Source organism: Pectinophora gossypiella, chromosome 20, assembly GCF_024362695.1.
Source record: "Pectinophora gossypiella chromosome 20, ilPecGoss1.1, whole genome shotgun sequence".
In the NCBI taxonomy this organism is placed as follows: domain Eukaryota; kingdom Metazoa; phylum Arthropoda; class Insecta; order Lepidoptera; family Gelechiidae; genus Pectinophora; species Pectinophora gossypiella.
This window is the reverse complement of record NC_065423.1, coordinates 5,580,921-5,603,179: the sequence shown is the minus strand read 5'-3', so window position 1 is coordinate 5,603,179 and position 22,259 is coordinate 5,580,921. Positions and strand designations below refer to the sequence as shown.

The following is a 22,259-nucleotide window of genomic DNA, read 5'->3' as shown; positions in this document are numbered from 1 at the left end:
ATGTTCAAACAGACATCGAGTTGATGTTTGCTGTTTTTCGTTATCAACTAATCACTTGTGGGATCTATTAGCCTGCTAGCCTTGTAGGGATGAATTACCCGTCTATTGGTAGTTGGATGAGGTTCAAGGTGATGATTACACAAACCAAAGGTTTCGAATTATTTTCGGTTTCATAAATTCGTTTATTACGCATACATATAATTATTATGTACAAAAGTTCGTTCAATAGAAATTTGTTTATAAAAGTAACAAAAAGCCACAAGGATAGAATAGGCTGACGCACTTGCACTTTACAATAGTTCCTAAATGAAGAAGAGATCGAAGGAAAGAAAGATGGCGGCTGGGTGGAGAACTAGCGCGGGGTCACCGGGACATGCGGGTTAGTGCTGCACCCAGCGGCGGAGGGGAGGGAGGAGGGTTCACCAGTGCTGCTGGGGGTGTGCGGGGGGCGCGTTGTGTGCGACCTGCTGGTGCGCCGCGAGGTGAGCCGCGCGCGCCGCCGCTACTTCAGGTGTGTCGAGGATGCCGGAGCCGTCACGCGCCAGCTGGATGTTGGCCGCCTGGTGGGCGCCGTTGCTCTGCCACGAGGGAGCGCCGTTCCACTGGGGAGCGGGGGCGTTCCACTGCTGCTGGGGAGCGTTCCACTGTTGAGGAGCGGGGGCGTTCCATTGCTGGGAAGCAGGCGCGTTCCACTGCTGCTGGGCGGGGGCGGCGGACTTGGCGGCGCTCAAGGCGGCGAGGTGAGCGGCGCGGGCCTGAGCGACCTCAGGGGTCTCGGCGACGGGGGGGGGGGCGGGGCCGGCGGCGTTCCACGCGGGGGCGGGGGCGTTCCAGGACTGAGCGGGGGCGGCGTTCCAGGACTGAGCGGGAGCAGCGTTCCACTGGGGAGCGGGCGCGTTCCACTTGTTCTGGTCGGCGCGCTGCCAGTACTCCTCGTTGTCCCAAGCGGGGTTGTAGGAGCCGTCGTCGTTGGGGTTGGGGTTGTTCTGTGAGGCGCGCTGCAGGGCTGAGATGTGTGCGGCGCGGGCCTGCGCCACCTCGGGTGTGTCGAGGATGTTGCGGCCGTCCTGTGACAGGGCGATGTTGGCCGGAGGGCCGGTCCAGCCACCGTTAGCGTGGGCTCCGCACGCCAGCGCCAAGCAAGCTGCAACAATCTGTGGACAAAGAAACACCTTTCAAACCAAACTGTCTAGGTCTCTAAATGTAGCGTGTCAGTCGGTTTCCTTTGCAGGTTTCTAGCCTGCTATCGCATATTGTCCTCGGCACTATCTGATCGCTATGCGACCCGCGTCCAATTTTGCATATCCTTTACAAACGAGATAATATTGCGAGTTATTACTGCGACGGTGTTCTAATTGCTGGGACCGGCTCCCTCTCATTATGCCTCGCTGGTCAATACAATATTTATAATCTGTAGCTGGTTCTTGGTGATAAGTCGGCCTCGTTTCGGTGTAGAGTCGCCAACATCTAAATTGGCACTAAGGGAATAGTTCTAAAAATCTAGTTTAAACAAGATTCGATTACTGATAATGATACCAACTGATTGTTGTATAACTAGAAAATAAAGTCGATTTTGCGATTAAAGCTTGCTTGCGTGTTTCCATTAGATTAAACCACTAAATAACTTCACTTTAAGCTTATGATTTTCAGTTGCGTTAAAAGTGTAATGTTACGTGCGTTTCTATATATTCCTGTACGGGTCAACCCTATTCTAGCCATTTAGAGCCATAACTAAAGTTGACTTCATGTCTCTATGAGTGGCTCGATCACGACCACTGCACCGCACGCGAATTCTAAACTAGATTACAAGGTACTTAAAAAATTACCAACTTCACTTAAGACACGGTATATCGTTATGCCGTAAAACTTTGTGTATTACTTTGTTTGAACACGCTTCTTTTCTCGATGTATAATCTAGGATTCATAGGTCTCAAAATGTTCTTTACTGCTTATCATCCTGGACCAAGTGTCTAAAGTAATAGATGCTAGAGGCTCTGGGCTATCAAAAACAACTGGCGTATCGTGTTATTAAAACTAAAATTACAGAAAGTGCAAGTTGTTTTCTTAAAATGTGTGTCTGTCTATCATAGTAAGGTAATTTATTGTGGGATATCAGTATTATAGACGGCGATACGGATTGGCACCTATGACGTTAGTCTAATAGAAAGTTACTTGGTTGATCTTACGATGGATGTAACACTGACTGGCCCATTGGTATATAGTCGTGAGCTTATGAAGTGTTTATGTTATGATATCAGCAATATATATGTTTCTATATGTTAGGCACCTATACAATATTTTTAGAATACCATAATGTTAACATGTAGCGGTAAGGAAATTATCATGTACTAACGATGACCGATTGTTATAAGATTAAAATCCGTCACTCGAAACGATTTATACGACAGTTGGTTTTATCTGTTTGGTAAACGATATTCAAATGATCTTTGATCATTCGGGACCAGGTTACAAATCATACTTATGTCAAATTCACTATTTGTAGGACTTAGCTCATTAGATTGGAACTTTACTACGTAAATTATGTCAAAAGTTTTAATTGGGTAAATTAGGTAGGTTCCTAGGTCAAAGACAAATGAAAGTCTGTTTACTGAATAAAGACAGATAGATTTAAAGGAGACAATAAATAAGTTAATTTTCTTTTTGTATTTAATTTATTTATGAATTTTAATAAAGAAAAATGTAATAATAAGTGCGACATTTAATCACGTTTATCTATGACGTTACAGGTTGCATAGTAATTTCGTGTTTTGACGTTTAGTAAAAAGTAACTGATTTGACTAGTTGGAAACTACCCTATACGTGTATAAGTACGGTCACGAGCATTAATAATATGTATACACTTTGGTACCATGTCACATTCACTTTTTTGACAAATTGAACTGTAAGTCTCACTAAATGTGAAATATGTTAGTGCGACAGAGTCCTAAAGTGGGTACATTATATTGCTCATGACTGTACAAGTGTGTTGTATCTTTCTTTTGTGTAATAAAGTATTGTGAATTGTATAATTCAAAAGACATTTATTTTTTATGTATAAAATAAAGTTACAGATGTACACCCACGTACATTAAAAAGGTATATTATATTCTCACATTCAACTAAGTAGTTAAACGTCTGAACTTATATGTTACTAATGTAATAAATTGCATAGAGAATATCGTTTACGCCCATTTGAGGTTGAAGTACGTAGGCGGGTTAAGGTTCAATACCTATTGTCACAGACAATATTATGATAATCAGTTGCTCTGTAGGCTTGCGAGGCTTTGTACGGTGAGCTTTCGAACTAGTTTCAGATAAGACTGACAATATTAAGATTGGCTAGTTGTGGGTACAATCTTATCAATGAGAAAGGTGATTTTGTTATAGGAAGTCGGTATTGTTATTTGTGGGCCATCATGATTGCGGGCTACGTATATTACGCTAGTTTCCAACTAGTCAAATCATAATTAAAGCACATAATAACGGGTTCTTACCGCGTTTAAATGGGGATAGTCAAATCAGTTACTTTTTACTAAACGTCAAAACACGAAATTACTATGGAATTTGTGCGAAAAAGCGCACTGTGACGTCATGTGACAAAATGTCGGACTTATTTTTACGTTTTTCTTGATAAAAAATCCATAAATAATTTAAATAGAAGAAAGAAAATGTTTTTCGTTAGTTTTAGATCTGTCTTTATTTAGTAAAAATCAGAATTTCATAATTTATTTTGAACCTAGTACACGACCCATTTCACTTAACATACATATAAAAAAGTTAAATAAGGGATATACGACTTATTTCTTGTACAAGTATGTTTGATTGTTTCTTTGTTGTGGGCGGTATAAGTACAAAAACGGTTCCGTGAAAATATTCTGGGAAGCTTTCGTAACAAGCGTTTGCGTAAGCATAACAGATTGTAAGGTGTGATAGTAGAGGTAAAAATCTCTTTCTTGGGAAAAAAAAGCGATACATTCAAATTATAAGATCATTCGCCCTTTGAGTTCTAAGTCCAGCTGTGGTCTAAAGAACCTGTTACGACGGTGATGTCAAAATCTCCATGCCTGTTTCCGAGGCCCGCGGCTATAAAAGGACGGATAATCGCCTAGTGACTGCATTACCCGAGAATGTCAATGCAATTGACTTTTCATTGTCATTGAGATTTTATTCAACTTTATTATATAAACTGTTTATAAATGACCACTTTAAAAGGTAAATCTGCCTGCAGGTTATTCGGAACACGAAAATAATGGGGCAATTACTTATGTTTAAGTGAAGAAGTTCTTACTGAAAGGACGTCCAATTATTTATTTCGACCACCCTGGAAAGACTCGATGTAATTGTTTTAAAAGACTAGTATTTTTTCAACGAGCACTTAAATATCAATGTAGCTGTAAAAATATTGTAACTTAAAGAAATATTTCTTTTTTATGAATTTGATTATGGTTATCAACGCGACATTCAGTAAAGTCTATATGAATTCTTAAGAACTTTTCAGTCGCAAGGTACGTTTTGAATGAATTTATTGATCACGTTTTAATGAATTTATTGGATAGAAATTTAAATTTCATCTCAATAATTATGTTAAATATATTTAAACGTATATTCAATACAGATTTACTGCACAGCTGCTGATAATCAAATACCAATATTTTAATTGTAATTGTAAATACAGTTTTAATATTACAACTGTAATTTGTGGTTGTTATGATAAATAGTATTGCGTAGAAGTTGTTAAATAAATGTACTTGTATCCAAGTATTAAACACTTAATAAAATTTATCGTAAAATCGATCAATATGTGTATACTAACTAGAATTAGAATAACAACATTACATTGTTATAATGTATATTATTGTGGCCCTGGAGCGATCTTTCATGCTTGACCGGTCAAATGGGGAGTGGTCAAATTGTCAAGATGGCTAGTATTAAACTTTATGCGTGACTGGTCACTGTGGGCCAAGTTGTCTCATCGTATATTCTCATAATAAACGGTGAGAATGAGATTATAGGTAAGGAATTTGCGGCCAGCCCAGTGCTCAGTATCACGTAATAATGTCAGGGCTTGTGGTCACAGATACTAACTTAGGGCGTGACGTGGACTGTAAGTACCATCTGATGTTTATGAGCCACATTATGGAAAAGCTAAGTGAAGAGCAAAGTTCTGATGTACCTAAGCTAGGTTGGGTAGAGGTTGTTTATCCGCTTGTGGATGAATAAATAATCCTGTTATCTAAATATTTCAATTTCTTATTTTATAATTATATACGTGTTTGTTTTGTATTCTATATAGTAACAAATAAAGACCATATAGGTAGCAATTGAAATCCATGATAAATAAAAGTGGTATTTTGAAAGGAAACATTACTTTTGTAAGTTTATTACTTATACTTCCTTTAAATAAATAATGCAGGAAGAAGGAAAATTTCAAGCAATTTTTATAATTTAACTATAATTCATTTTATTCGAGCATGATATTATATTGCAAATTGGAAGCGACGATGGTGATTGTCGGTGTACGGACAAACCAAAGTTGGTTTTTGTTGCACCGTCAATTGTAAAAAAATTATTAAGTACTGTACTTATTTTTAATAATAACAATAATAATATTGCTTCATTACATTTGTAAATTTACTTTTGAAATACAGTTTACACTATGTTCGATGTGAAGTTAAAAAGGTTTTTAACCTGCCTAACCGAGTGTGATAAATAGGTTTTGTTGATTAAGTAGAGTAAGATGATAATTATTTTTGTATAGGTATTTTTGTCACTGTCTGTTTTAGATAAATTGTTCGTCTCTGTCATCTGATCTCGTTCCATACTCAGGTCAGGCGACATAATCTTGTTGTAGATTTAGATATCCGATTCTAATCTATATGCAATTGCGCTATTATTGCGTTTCCGAATGTGCTTTGACATATTAAACTGCACATTGTAAATATTTACTCGTTATGAAATGTTTCAACGTATTTTATAGCAAGCTTAATGTTGAATTGGAATATTGTAATTTAGTTTTGATATTTTCTCACGCGTATTATCCAAATACCTAACCAGTATTTGGTAATGTTTTATAATCTAAGTGGGTTGTAAAATTGCATTAGGTTATAGATATAATCAGCTTTAGAAAACAATAATATCTAATTTAATTAGTAACAGGAAACATGTTTTATTGATTATTATCTTGCGTGCTAATTTTAGTGTCGAGATAAAATAAAGATGTCTATTGCTTTAGTTTCGCACATTTGTGAATGCACGTCCGCTCTTCGCGTCGGTTGCGGTCCGTTACGAAACTGATAGATAAAAATCGTGTCTGTTTACTTTTGACAGAAACTTTTGCCCGTATATTGCGAATACGTCGTATACTGTGTACTTTCCGTTATAAGTAAGATTGTTTTTAACGGTTTCTTTAGGTTTTAGATGAAAGTGTTTCACGACCTTTTTATACATGTGTTTTTATTGAAAACCATTCCTAAGTGTCTTGCCTTGGTCGGTTTACAATAAAAAACTTTAATTGTCATGGCTTTTGCTGGTTTTCCACTTATTCGTAGAAACTGTTGTAGGGTCAGGATCTGCGTCTAGTTAGATATATTTTTTGCTTATGATCTAATTATTGAAACAAAGAAAGAAAACGATTGATTTCTGAATTCGTATCTGCTAGCAAGGAATGCAAATCAAATTTTTCACTACCGTGTAGTTAAATATAAATTGAATTAGTTTAAAAATAATTTAGTTTTGTTGTATCGAATGCGTATTATTGCTTTTAGGAAGTACTCAAATAGATTGGACAAAAAATAAGTAGTTGTTCTATGCCGTGACCCAATGGGAACATGGAATTTGGACACATTATAAAGGTGAATGTATTAATGTATTATATAAATTAATATTAATACATATGTATCAAGAGCAATCAAGAAAAAGTATTGATTTATATATTAGCTTTTACTTTGGAATTAAAATAGCTTTTCGCGTTTATGTCTAAAAGAACAAAAATATTCTAAGTTCAAATAGACTTGTGTTACAATTTTCCCTACGATTCAGAATTACAGTTTTCCCGAGAAAGAGTACGCCAGGTACGCTATCGCGACCGCTTTTGCTCGCACCTTACTCCATCAATACGAGGCAGCATTGAGTGAATGGCGCCAAGGTCCCAAGGCCAGCCGAAGGTCGCAGAGCAGGAAGCCTGCCTTCCGGACCTGCCCACTGTCACATGCAGACTGGTTACCCTCGCTTGTCACACTGACATTTCATTTTTCCACTTTTTTACATTTTTTTTGCGATCGCGGACGAGTTTTGACGCCCTTTCGATAGTTTGATATATCAAATTGTGAGCGCGTGCGGGAACCGTGCTTTGTTTTTCATGTCCGGTTAAAAATACCCCCGATTATTCTCCGAGGAAAATAATTTGATCTCGGAAAGTTTAATAGTAACATTATAATTCCACTTTTATAAGTACTGAATGCAGTTGTGTTTCAAATATTTAGCTAGTGAACTCGACTATGCGAAACACTACAAAGATTTATAAATAAGTAAAACCTTTTTGTCACAGTGGTCGACAAATTAGATAAACACCTCAACGTGATAGAATGCACGCGCAATGTCTTTTTATGCTTTTTATCTCAAGCTTTCCGTTCAGTGTTAATTGCGCATTAAATCATATTTGCTGGACAGCTACCTCTACTTTTTATTGATTTTTTTAAACAACAACACTTACTCGTCCATATTTTAACTCGGAATAAAGGCTGCTTTAATGATCTGAAGTACACTTATCGACCTTCTGAAGTTGTTCGCATTTAAAACCATGGCTGATGCAAGTCCAGTATGTCGCGCGTAAGGAACTGTCCTCCCAGCCAGTATTTTATGATAATAAAGAAATATCTGTCGGCCATAAGTGAAAATCATTCATGTTTCACGCTATGTAAATGTATGACCATTTCGGAGCTTGAAATTGCGGCGATGAAAAATTGCTTTTTTAATGAAGGGAATAAAGGATCTATTGTAGGATACGATGGAATTTAATGGTGAAAAATCTTTGATTTTCTTTAGCGAGAAATACGTTCATATTATAATGACCCTAGTGACAATGGGTGACCTATTGCATCAGTGCAGTTGACCGTTAGAGGTGGGCGTTATATAATTATAATTAGGGTATCGATTAAAGTGCTTCGGGCGGCGCGTGGGCCTGCCCTTCTAAATCGGCGCGCGGTGGAATGCAGACAAAAAGCCCGGGTGAGCGGCGAGGCTAGCGACACCCGTGGACACGCGGTAGGTGTGCCTTCCACTGACTAACGCCTAGGGATGTGTCTCTATCCAACAATGTATCGATAAATCACAAATATGACCAGTTTTAAAAAGGAAAATCCTGTTATTTGAACCGATTCGCACTAGAGGAAATTATCAAACATTCCTAGCTGTCTTTGTAAATACATTAGGATATCCGGAGGAAATTGCGTTAAACATCCTTCGCTTCATAAAAGTCGATAAGCTGCCACTTCTCTACGAGGAACTGAACTAATAACTCGTGTATAATGACTATGCTGAGCGATTTCAACTTCATTGCATATTGGCATAAGGTGCTGCAATGGAACAAGGTGGATACAGTTGTTGACATTGCTTCGTAAATGGAGCATGAACCGACAGGACGACCTATACATGTATATAGTCATGAGTGCCAGCCATGTTTGGCGTAGGAGGCTTTGTTTATTTGCAACAGCGTTTACACAGACAAAAGTGACGAGTTGACAAGTATGTTTTTGTGGCGACATGATAAGCGTTTGACAATACGCCCCCTGATTGAGACTGAAAGTGGTAAGGTATGAATGAATTGAAGGTGGTCAGAAATGTATAACAGAGAGCAGTTGTGGTAGAGCTGTAATAATAAGATATTAATTTGTAGAGTAAAAAGCAACGGTCATTGAAGTTGACAAAAAAAACATATAAAGTTATCAAGCTTTTATGATTTATTGAATGATATTTTTTGGGAAATAATTGACGCTGTTTATTTGGGAAATAAGCGGAAATACCAGCTGAGTATTAGAAGTAGTGCCCAATAGTTCGAGACATATTGCAGGAATGTTCTCACGTTTTAAGCAAATTAAGCGAGGTTTACATTGCATCGATTACAAAGATAATTAAGGTTTAGGTCGTAAGATATTTTCAGCCTAAACATTGATTAACACCGGGCTTGTAGTAGTTTGCATTAGAAAATCGTTAGTCCGATAAAGTTTATTATTAATATGAAATTATAGCGTTGAAACCTGGATAAGGTGTTATTAATCAGGTCTTTACAAGGGCACGATCGCTCTTAAGAATTATGTCATTTTGTACGCTGATTATAGGTTTGCAGTTCTGACACGTAACATATCATAAGTCGCAACGGCCTCTGTGGTCCAGTGGTTGAGCGTTGGACTCACGATCCGGAGGCCCCGGGTTCGAATCCTGGTGAGGAGATATCACAAAAATCACTTTATGATACCTAGTTTGGACATTACAGGCTGATTACCTGATTGTCACAGGCACGAAGGCACGTTAAGCCGTTGGTCCCGGTTACTATTTACAGATGTAAGTGAGTAATCGGTAACCTTGACACCAGGGTTGATAAGGCTGGTTATCCATTTCACAACCCACACGATAAGAAGAGAGAAGATAAGTCGGAAAAGACTTGTGCTCTCGGACTGATAAACTATTTTAACAATTTTTTTGGATAGGTTAAGGATTTCGACTAGGTATATTGTAGTGAATACGAGTCTTAAATATGATGAAATATTGTGGCAATATTTCTTATTATTATAGTTATTTTAGTTATAAATGAAATAATTTTCTTAGAGTCAAACGATCGAAAGCTTTATGAGGAGTTAAAGGAACTGATGAACAGTTTTATTGGCCAATTATATTGGCCGTACCTAGGACGGACGCCGGTTGATTGAGGGGAGGCCTGTGCCCAGCAGTGGGACGTATATAGGCTATTTATGTTATGTTATACGTAAAACCTATACTAAGATATATCAAATAAGCTCAGATATACACGTAGCTTGAAATAACACAATAGAAATCAATTAAGCATAATAAATATTAGCTAAGTATGTAATACCAACTAAATAAGTGCAAAGATTACTATCAGCATTCAACTTTCAGTGACATTGACCAGCCACCATTTGTGCTCTGATTCTCTTTACTACCGCCCCAGCCTTAACCGCATTGGTTTATTGTTAAGTATTATTTAAAAAAATATTTCACATTTTATTTTGCAACCGGCCTTAGTAGTTACTCAACGTTTTTGCACCAGTGGTAATTCTTCAATTTGAGGAAATAAAAACTCATGACACGACTTCATGGAACTATTTGCGGATTGTGGTAAAAGTATTGACAATGAGCAATGGCGACTTATTTGACTTGCGCTTGCGCTTTTGACAATGAAACAATTGTGAAGGTTCACAGATATTTAAAAAAAAAATACTTTAAAGCTTTTCGAGCATAATCATATTTAAGTTTATGCATTTATTTTTTAAGATTATAATAAACTATTATTGTTTTTGTACATATTTTAGTTGCAAACTTGCTACTTTGTGTAAGTATGAAATATAATGCCTTAATTGCGAGTATTGGTAACAGCATCTACTGTTATAATAATTCAAAACCAGCTTCACTTGAATATGGAAAAAATGCAGCTGTAATTGATCATAATTTGCCTATTAATAACTCCATCGAGGTTTGCATAACCGTCCGTAACATAAACGTGTCTGCGCAAGAGTCGGTAAATCAACACTGGACGTACATCCACGTGTTTACGTAAAATTGAGACAATTTATGTGTGCTTGAGTGGTATGTGCTAAATAGAGCGAATGAAGTTCACACCAATGAGAGAGTATAATTAGGAAGTCAGTTAAGTTGGATATGGAATACGTTCGTTGTAGGCAATTAACTCCGGCCAAGTAGTTAATGCCATCTGCGGCAAATCTACAATATGTCACGTCAAAAAATAATAATTATAATAGTATGGAAACAGATAAGTAAAAAAAGTACAGGTCAGTCTGTTTAGTGCTTTGTCACAGTGTAGGTAGTATAAACTCGCTTTATATCGCCCAGCTTTATTTTGCATATGCTTATTTTAATCTGGAACGCGCAAAGTAGAGTAAACACGAGGCACTCTGCACAGAGATCAATAGTTTTTCATTTTGAAACTCAAATAATACTATGAAGATTTCGTGGTTGGGTGACAAATTGAAATAAGTCTAGGGGGAGCGAGTAACTAGTACAATGAAAACTTTTACAAACATAAAACGTGAGCTCACAACTATATCCCAATTGGGGTAGTCAGAGGTACGTCCATCGCAAGATGAACTAAATACCCACACCTCACAGAGCTTAAAACTTTTAAGTTCAATTAAATCAGAATGATACTTTTGTATGTGAAAATAAGTACGTAATTTAAAGGATCAAGACTTCCAAGAATACCCCCAAAATGTGCTATGACTCCAAAATTTACCAAATTTACGTAAATGGTGTGGTATGCGTGAAATAGAGCGGACACTATACTGACAGTGACCGCACGAGCATGCAAACAGTCACGTGCCGCCTCGCTGCGTTCATAACACTTTACTAATAGGCGATGTTGAAAAAACAATGTAACTAGGGATTTACTTTTGAAATGATGTGTCATGTTGGAAAGAGGTCCGGAAAATATGGCGTAAGAAGGGAAAGACTTTGGTTGGTGATGAATATGATGCTAGTGATGATGGCGAGGGATTTAATAGACGTCTACGGTAGGGTTTACAATAGCTTGTAATATAATCTGGATTAGTATCAGACCAGAAAACATCAATAAAATTTCTAACGAATTCAATGGTTTTGAAGTATAAAGAATCACTCGTGTGATTGATGAAATTGTTCATCAATACACTTGTGTGATTCACGTTTAGGATAGGATGAATAAGAACTATTACGAGTAATTGTGATTTAAACAAGAGTGAAATGAAAGATTTGTTTTGGTAACCAAAGCTTGCAGGGCAAGGCACGGTAAGTTAGGATTCGGGATAGTGTGGTCTGAAAGTATATTAAGTGAACACAGTTACGTCCAAACTTAAGGAAAAAGAGAAAAGGTACATAATTTTTCCTCATTAGGAGGGGGTGGATTGTCAAAGTTTGTTTTAAACATCCCCATTTTGCAACGTACGTCGTTTCCGTTGCTATTTGTTAATGACATTCGTAATACTAATGCTTCTAACATCAGCTCATTAGCAAGAAATTGCCAAAACAAACCAAATTGTTTATGCTTCGTTTAACGTGAAGTGCAATGGCTAATTTGACGGCAAACTTAATTATGAACTTGTTACTAATAATTAATGAGGACAAAAGATAGGAAGATAGAAAGTTATTATTGGAAAATGACTCTATGTAAGTTTGTACGTGCAGAAGTGAAATGAGATGTGTCGAGAAAGAAGCATTTTATCTCTTCTGTCTACTTTTGAAAGTATAAGGCGTTGAAAACCTTTTTAGGATTAGTACGTCTTCATCACAGTCACTGTGATCCTCTGTGTTACGGGCTTGCTTTTGAATTTATTTTGAGTGCAATTTTCACTAATATAGTTGACCATTATAGGCGGCAATTCGGCCCACCACCTATTACCTTGTTTTAACAGAAAGCCCAGATGGGTACTCTGACTCCAACTAGCCCAATTTTGGAAATATTTAATAATCGTTAGCGTTATGTTATATTTGAATCGAATGAAAAGTGGACATTATTGTTACTCTACGTTGCCTTAAAAATGTTTTTCGCTCAATATCCTGGGCAGGTAGGACAAAATGTAATTATTTCGCGACATGATAATAGAATGTTAATTACAGAGAGACATAACATAATCGAGATTTGTGTCACAAACAGTCTAAAGATTTCAATAAATAAACGTCTGTAAGGAGAACAAGCGCTATTTGCATTCAAAGCTGTTTAAATCGTATCTCAGTGTAACTTATTTAAATGTTATAATCCAATTTGTAAGCACTATTGTTAGGCTTATTGATATCTAAGTGCTTGTGAAAGATACATCTTGTTGTCTTGTGGAAATTAGGTCGGAGTCGGCTAGACTTGTACATAAGGTCAGATATCCTGCGGTGTCGAGCACCGGGCTGGTTGCTGGTTGTGCAACCACTGTTTGAAAACACACAGCGCCAACGCAACTGGTTCCCTATCAGATCTAACAACAATAAATTGAGTTATAGAAGCCGAAACCGACAACCGACCGCCGTTAATCACTACAGCAGAACTGCATTTGCATAAGTGATCTACGACACATCATTAGATCGATATAGATCACTCTTAACCGAACTGTCGATGATATTATCCGAAGCCCCCGGCTACATGGCTGATAAAGTTGTATTCGTCACACATGTCACTTTTATTAATACAATTTTGATAGCGTTGATATAAAAAAGTACTCACCATGAATTTCATTTTTGATAAGAGGTTTAGCACAGGTGTGAAAGAGAAAGATAAGAGTTTGATAGTTTTGTTTTGATTAATAGCGCTGATGGAAGACTAGAATCTTCCAGGAATCGCTATGTCGAAGTGCAACTTGCGTCTGGTTGAAATGAGGGCGGGAGCGTGCTTTTATACGGCGGCGTGAGGGTAGAGGGGGTGCGCGCACGCAGCGGCGGCCGGCGCGGCTGCGCGCTCGCCCCGTGAAAGTATCGGGCGCGCGCCATTGATAATAGCTGAATATCACACATTTCAATGGCAAGCGCCGGTGTGTTTGGTGCACGACGTGTGTGAAGCGGTGCTCATGACTTTTTTGGATATTCTTAATTTATCTTTAGTTAGTTGGTCTATTGTGATTAGGACGAATAAGAGTAGGTAGGCAGTTCAGTGAAAGCATTTCTGAAAAAGCTACGTGGTTGCCGGAGCTTTTCTTTTCTTTTTAAAGTATGAAGAGATAGCGTTTGAGGTTTTAACGATAATACAGGTAATATATTGGACTTTATAAAATTGTGTTTGATATTGTAATTTAAGACTGTGCGTGGAGTACTTAGGTATTCAGCCCTGTTGTAGTTACTCTACGTGGAATACATACACTAAAATTGGATGGTTTTAATAGTTTTCTTCATAGATGCTTCGGTCTTGACCTGGGAAGGCACTTGTGTGAACATTACGAGTTTTCTAAAGTGTCAAATTCGATGTGTATAAAACATTATTTGGATTGTTAAAAAATAAGCGACTGTATTTCCACTGTATTATTCTCATTTTAAATTAATATTCACATAATATCTAAACTCTTTTATTGGATAAAGAATAACCAATCACAGGCGCAATAAATCACGTTATCTTACGAAGGTGTGTGATAGAATCGATAAAATCGACTAGTATAGTACAAGTTGATTCGTTAAACATACTAATGTGACATTGGTCACATAATATTGCAATAGTAATATGCAAATGGACCAAAGGTGGTTATTGGGTGTGAACTATCTATAAATTTGTGTTTATTGTTCTGGGGTGAATATTCAAAGTTTTGCAAATACGTTTGATAAATGTTTTCAATTTGCATGTATTAGCATGTGATAGTTATTAACAGGTTCTTGTAGAGTTTATTAATGAATATAAACGTTAATAGAAACGTAACACTCAGGATGTGAAGGATTCTGAGCATGAGTTTTAGTTCTACACTCTGCATTTTTTTAATGAGGTTATTATATCTTAAAATGTCAATACTGAAAGCGGCTTTGAATCGACTTATTGATGAGTGTGGTCCCACAATCTTTAATTTGGTTAGAACATTACAGTGAGTGCTTTGGAAGGCATGTTAAGCTGTTGGTCCCGGTTACTACTTCCTGTAGTTTCTAAGTGTGTAGTCGTTGCATCCTTTTGCGATATATTGTTTAATATGGTTGGTCATATTGTTAACTAGACTACCTGAGAAAAATCTCCCATTCCGTAAGTCTCTTCTTCTATCGTGTGGGTTGTTAGGAGGATGACCAACTTTATCAACCCTTGGTGTCAGGGTTATTTTTGAGCCGCCAAAGTACATGACTCATGTAACCAGCGTTTACAGTAACTAGTAACCAGCGTTAGTTTATGGCAAGTATGTATGTAAAGCAGAATTCATCAACACGAAGTGGAGCAGCGTGGTAGAGCTGGTTTTATGTATCTTTCGTCTGATGTCATGCAACGTACGATCACGAGTACTAATATGTATACACTTTTTAAACCATGTCACATTAACTTTTTGGACAAATTAAACCGTAAGTCTTATTAAATGTCAAATATGATAGTGCGAAAGGGTTCTAAAGTGGGTACATGATATTGCTCATGATTGTACAATAATGCAATAGAGATGTCAATTTTGGTACATTAGACACGAAAAGAGTACAAGAGATAGTACGAGTATGATACTGACAGTATTATTTTTCCATTAACTCTTTGTTCAGCAAAGTCATGCCCTGCTTGTATTGCATATTTTTATCCAGGAATTTCAGCTCACCTGCTTGCTAAGACATTCTGGATGACTTCGAAAATAGACATTCTGTAGCTGGTTATAGCAAACCATCCAAGATCATATCTCGGATTATAGGCAATCAGGTGATTAGAACCGTGGCATCCCAGTTGGTAGAACGTTTGCCTCTCACTTTGAGGTCGCAGGTTCGAATCCAGCACACGCCTAAACTGTCGAATTTGTTTTAGAATTCATGTTTGGATCATAAATGATTATCATGTGCTCAGCGGTAAAGGAAACCATCGTGAGGAAACCCACATTCCCGAGAAAAGCATTTTCGGAGGTATGTGACTTAACCTATATTGGGCTGGTTTTCCTTTCGCGGGTTGGAAGGTCAGACAGGCAGTCGCTTCTGTAAAAAACCGGACCTGTCAAATCTCCAGGTTAGGTAAGCGGACCGGTGGTGATTACTCAGATTCCTAAAGTGAGCGCAACTGCTTTCTAACGTTTTGAGCCTAGCTTATCTCAGCGATTATAGCTCGAAGTATGTACACGTGGACATCGTGTCTAGTACCTACTTATTAATGAACATCTATAAACACAAACCCATAGCTCAATGAACATTGCGTGCAGATAAAATACGCCTATTTGTATACTGATAAGATCTCATATTTTTTACTTTTACTTTATCGTCGTCGCCCTCCGATGCTTAAAGAAATAGGTGTGAAGCAATGAATAGGTATTCCGGTCAAACGTGCTAATAACTACAAGATCTTTATTTGATTAGCCGGTAAATTGCTATTAAATTGTTTTTCTGTTAGGTAGTTTTTTAATTCATTGCAAATCAAGATTATTTATCGATAGTACGCCGACATGTTTTTTTATTGGCGGTATTTGGCATTGCAGTACAAAATGGTTTTATTACATAATTAATTACCGAATTATTTTAATTACGCGTCTATACTGTTTTTGGTGTGTCGAGGTTTTTTGCGAATCTGTAGGAGAGACGGTGTTGCTATTTAATTCCAATATTTTTTCTATAAATATTATTATAAATTAGGTAAACTTGATGGTAGTATAAAATATAGAGTTGAGAAAACCGTCATAAAATTGTTACTATTTTAAAAATCAGGTAATAATAATCGATATACTAATTCATCAAGAAAAACATTCTGCTGGACTATCTTTTAATAAAATGATAAATATAAAAAAAGCACATAATAATAAATACACATTACTGATTTATTAAAGGGCATGACAGTAAAAAAAGTAATTGAAATCAAGACTTCTTTATTTTTATCTACCCAGCCATCATTGTTTACAAAAACATTTTATCATATTTAAGGCTATTTTTACCAAAACTGGTGAGTAATCAATAAAGTTCATCTTTCGACAGCCGATGAATCATGATGAAGTTACAATGTACCCACATGTCTTTCAGTGTTGACTTGTGTTGCAACTTCTGTATATAAAGATAAAGAAGTTGATACAAAATGATTGATTTGACTCCTTATAGGTATGTCAAGGGCTACCACGGATTTATCATTTTAGTTTTCACAGAGTAGTAAACAATTTGAGGGCAGCAGTAACTGTCAGTACCATTCAGAGGCGGAGGACAGAAGTGTACGGCTTCGAAATAGACCACTCTGGGCGCCATCCCACTCGCGTCAGACTGAGTACTGCGGGGCAGAAGGCAAGAGGGAAACCACTGCTCTATTTTTCCCTAAAAAGTGGCATGAAGAATGCTACACCGATGAGAACGTGGCTCTTAAATGAGTGATGATGAGTAAACAATACAGACCCACAAGGATCAAATCAATCGTTTTTGCAGTAACAAGTTGGGAGAACGCGTGAATTAGTAGCGGTGCGGGTTCGAATCCCGTGGGTGGGAAGATGTGTTGTGCCTGGAAGCAATAATAAGGGTTATCATCATTATCAGCCGTACGACGCCCACTGCTGGGCATAGGCCTCCCCCAAGGATCTCCACGACGATCGATCCTGCGCTACCCGCATCCAGCGGCTTCCCGCGAATAGGGGTTATCATTTATATCCAAAAGCAAAGATAAAAGATGCATATGGCTATTATCCATGGTACTAGCAGGTTAAACGAAGGCAACATTGTACAGAGCCTACTATATTTTTTTGGGGGAACGTAGCTTGAAAGCCCCTCGTTGATATTGTTTAGATATTTTTTTTGTCAACCTTTTATTTAAATTGCAACGTAGCATAAGTAGGGTTAGTATAGATACATTATATTTGTACTTAAGAATGGTCAATGCCGCTTATCATCCAGGTGTATTCGACATAATTATCGACGATCACACTTTTTAAAATTAAATATATTTCTGCCTACATACTTGTAGCTATTGCTACCAAAATAGGGATAAATGGACGTGATGAATTTACTTACCTATAATTATGTATGAAAAACAAACATACTGACAATTATTTTCAATAAGTAGTTTAAACGAGATGACACCTTAAAAGTTATATCCTATAATTACGTGCCCAGGCGTAATGTTGACGCTTCCAAACCAAATTATCCTCGAATTATCCTTGTATTACTACGTGTATGCTGTGACCGACCAGGGGCGCAAATGTACCTTATATGAGGTCCCTGCCATTTGAGAATCTGTCTATATGAGAAAAAGGAATTTTCAGGCCTTAGATTCCGAAACCGATCGTCACGCTAGCACTGGTTTTAAAACTAATTTCACTCATTTACATTCCTTCCTGTTACTTATACAGGGTGTTAGTGACATCGTAACGAATACTGAAGGGGATGAGTCAGACCATGATTCTGAGTAGAAGTGGAATTTCTTGTCGGGAAATTCATGGAAATTTTAGTGTTTTTTTTTTTAATATTTTCAGTTTCTTACTTTTGCGACGGAAAATTCCACTTGATATTCACTCAGAATCATGGTCTCAATTATCCCTCAAAGTTTTCGTTACGATGTCACTGACACCCTGTATAATTATATATCTGAGTTTGATTATATTTGATAATGGCGTATATATTGTCATTCACACTATACAATTACAGTTCAATGAAGTAAGAAAATATGAAAATAATGTACGGAATTAAAATAAAGTTTTTCAGGTATATAGAGACAAACGTTCAATATGATGAATTTTGATGGCTCACTTGTGTCCTCTGTGTATTCGGGCTAATTTCAGGAACCGAATAAGGGGATAAAAAAAATGTTTATTGTCATAGAAAAAGATCGACACAACATTGTGTACTACAGCTAGGACACACAAATGCTACAGAAGTATAACCCTGCTACCTGAACTAGGAGACCTGTATCTCAGGAAGCAGTCTTCAGCAATTACATCTTTTATAACGTCGGTTTTGGCAGACCATTGTTAAACTGAATTTATTTGACAATAAGCTGTATCCAATGTGATCAAATGTGATTGTTAAAATTATATTCCCGTCAAATGTTCATGGCCTGGGACCCCCAACACACTGCCAGTCCCGCCCAGAACGATACTGCTGAGGATGCTACTGACAGAGGACATAACGACACGCTCCTTACCGAAAATTGAAAAATGATTATAGTAAATAAAAGTTAACGACTTGCGTGAAAAGGTATTTCGGTAGTTATCTCTGCGGGCGATGGACCAGGCTCGTTCGGGTACAGGGTTGGCGAACCAAAGAATCAAACGACAAAATAATCTGGGCTCGGTATTAGTTGCAGAAAAGTAAAGTGAAAAACTTCTATTTAGTTTTTTTTTCACGACGGCACACATACTACTTAGGGTGCACTAAAAAGGCCACATCAAAGCAATTCATCTAAAAAAGCAATATTGAAATTTGACATTTGCGTACATAAAAGTAAATGAGCAATGCAAACAAACGTCAAATAGCAATATTGTTTTTTTTAGGTGAATTGCTTTGCTGTGGCCTTTGTAACCCCCCTGATCATTTGAGTGACACTTTATTCGTTCCTTTTTATTTAAATTGTACGAAACATTCATCAGTAATAAAGGCCGATGTCTCCAAGTAGGTACGTTTGTTGTTTGTTGACGCGTCATAGCTATTGAACATTTCTTTGGAAATAATGGCATGTAGATGTATAGAAAGAAACATTTATTATTTTAGGACACCATAGACACGGATTACAAATACATTACAATAACATCACTTCACAAGACAGAGGATATACCTAAAAAAAAGGTTCGCCACCCCTGATATAACGCCTTGAGCTGCCACTTGACAACGGATGGCTTCATGTTCGTCGGTGAACGTGTTAAAATGCGTGAAATATATTGCTTGTGCTTCGTTTGTAATGACTACTGTGGTCTGTCTGAAACTGTTTTATTTTTTATTTATGTAAAGTTGTGTTAATCAGTCGGAAGTACGATCGAGGCATGATCTACGATATAATACTCGTCGATTGGCGAAGTTAAAATGTTAAATCTTCTGGAATCATCTTATGGTAGAAAGCTTCAGTCTTGAGAAGACCATGAAGTTCATGTAAACTTTATTAGAAAGTTTTACCTGTAATTGAGTCTATGTCCCTAAGCCTATGTAACATAACTAAGCCTATGTAACATAATGGATATGTCTACTTTGTATAGTATAAAGATAATTATTATCTGACATACTTCATCATACTTTGCATAAAAAGTATGATGCTTTAGTTTTTAGAAGTTAGAAGAAATTTTGCTTTAGTTTTGTTGATTATTTAAATGCGTAGCTGCGTATTTGCTTTAGTTTTGTTGATTATAGCGCGTAACAAAATAAAAACAAAAAGTGCAAAAAATATTTCTTTCAACTAATTTGCGTACGTTCTACATTCAAATCAGATTAGTCACTTGAAGAATATAATTTCAAAATGTAGTACGAAATTAAACAATATAATATTTTAAATATTATTATTATTAAATGGAATGCCAACAACGCATGCTTACTACGGAAAATTATAGAACTGCTCCGGTTACTAACCTTACGATTTCACAAAAAACTTTACTCGTGAATATTTTTATTACTACTTACCAACTCATAACATGTCTAAAATGTATTACTTATATTCATTCATGACACAAGGAACTCAGCAATGTATTGTGTCCAAATCGTAATTTACGATCGATTGCGAGTTCCTAGAGAAATAAGCATACAATTCGACCTTGGGTGCATTTTTCGCTTGCATAGCTCACGCTTCCGTTTAGCAACCACATTTTTATAGTTTTTTTTATTTCACCCTATATAAGCAGTTCTCAGCCAGCAAAAATCTGGTATAAGTCAGGTGATGACTATTTTTTTTAAATTGTATCTGGTTTGCCTCCAATATTGAAGTCCAATTAATTTCGCTGCCCACGCTATTCTTTTCATTGATTTTCTGATGCAATAAGGTTCTCTTCTTTGTAATGTACTTGAACTTGGTTTCGATTTAAAAAAGCCGGTCAAGTCCGAGTTCGAGCGCACTGGTGGGTCTGAATTGCTGTAAATTAAAAAAAAAGAACCCCGACATAATAAACGTGGCTTTAAAACGCGAAAAATAATTGTTGCCTAAGTCGGGTAGTAAGTGGAATTCCGTGGGCTCTGTCTATTCCAACAGGAAATTGGCGTGATCTTATGTACGTATGCATAAAGATTAAATTGCTAACGATTTAGGTTCTTTCTAAGAGAGCTTGTCTCACTATAAACGTTATCGTCACTCCTTCTCTTATCATCATCTTCTTCTATGATGTGGGTTGTGAGGTGGATTACCAACCCCATCAACCCTGGGTTACTATTAAGCCGCCAAAGGCCCGTGACATGGCTCATGTATCGACTACTTACTTACATCAGTAAGTAGTAACCGGGACCAACAGCTTAACGTGCCTTCCGAAGCACGGATCAACTTACTTTCGGACAATCATGTGATCAGTCTGTAATGTCGTAACCAAACTGGGGATCACAAAGTGATTTTTGTGATATGTTCCCACCGGGATTTGAACCCGGGATCCTCTGATCGTCCAACGCTCAAAACACTGGACCACGGAGGCCGTTAAATGATTAATTATCATCATCTGAGGGTGTGGTAAAATGCAGGTACCTTGTTCTAACTTAAAAAGTTTCGTTGCGCAGTAAAGATCCGTCCAGTTTGTGTAGTGATTGATGTAATCTATTACTGTCTATCAAAATAAGTGTATAGAAGAATAAAGTGAGTCAATGCCAGTCAACAGTTCCACCTACAAGTTATCAACCTGTTGTCCGTTGTGTCCGGTGTTCGTTGATATCAAGTGGAAGTCTATGGCATTGAGTGCTGATTAGCAACTGTGATATTTATTTTAGAAATACAGGGTATTAGTCACATCGTAACGAAAACTGTGAGGGATTCAGACCATGATTCTGAGTTGATATCAAGTGAATTTTTCCACCGCAAAAGTATAGACTTGAAAAAAAATTTCATAAGCTGAATCATCCCCTTCAGTTTTCGTTACAATGTCACTAACACCCTGTATAGTATATTTAATGGCATTATTACTGATGTCAATGTTGAAATTATTTTTAATCTTTCAAGTTTTCTGTTCTTTGAAATATATTATGTCTAGGAAAGTGCCGTGTTTGAGAGGTATACGATCGTTTGAAAGATTTATAAATTATAGTTTTTCCGCCGTTATTTTAAGCGACACGGCTTTAGAAATTACACTTTGTATATACATACTACGTATAGTTTATTCTGTATATAACCAGACCTGAAAAACCTGACCCAAACCTGTGAAAAACGGGATAATGCTGGGGAGATGATGATATACATACTACATAAGATCACGCCTATTTTCCACTGGGGTAGGTAGAGGCCACTGAATTCCACTGACTACGATCATGACGCACCTCTTTCAATTCCT

At 37.1% G+C, this 22,259-nt stretch overlaps 1 protein-coding gene across 1 annotated transcript; it reads right to left on the bottom strand.

Moving 5' to 3' along the window:
* Positions 1–151: 151 nt before the first annotated feature.
* On the bottom strand, positions 152–13,575 carry LOC126376056 (pupal cuticle protein-like). The gene is made up of 2 exons (XM_050023222.1): positions 13,433–13,575; positions 152–1,154 (listed from the first exon to the last, which is right to left on the bottom strand). Exons 1-2 carry the CDS (start codon positions 13,442–13,444, stop codon positions 420–422), a joined length of 747 nt encoding a protein of 248 aa, XP_049879179.1. The 5' UTR covers positions 13,445–13,575; the 3' UTR covers positions 152–419.
* Between the last annotated feature and the right edge of the window lie 8,684 nt (positions 13,576–22,259).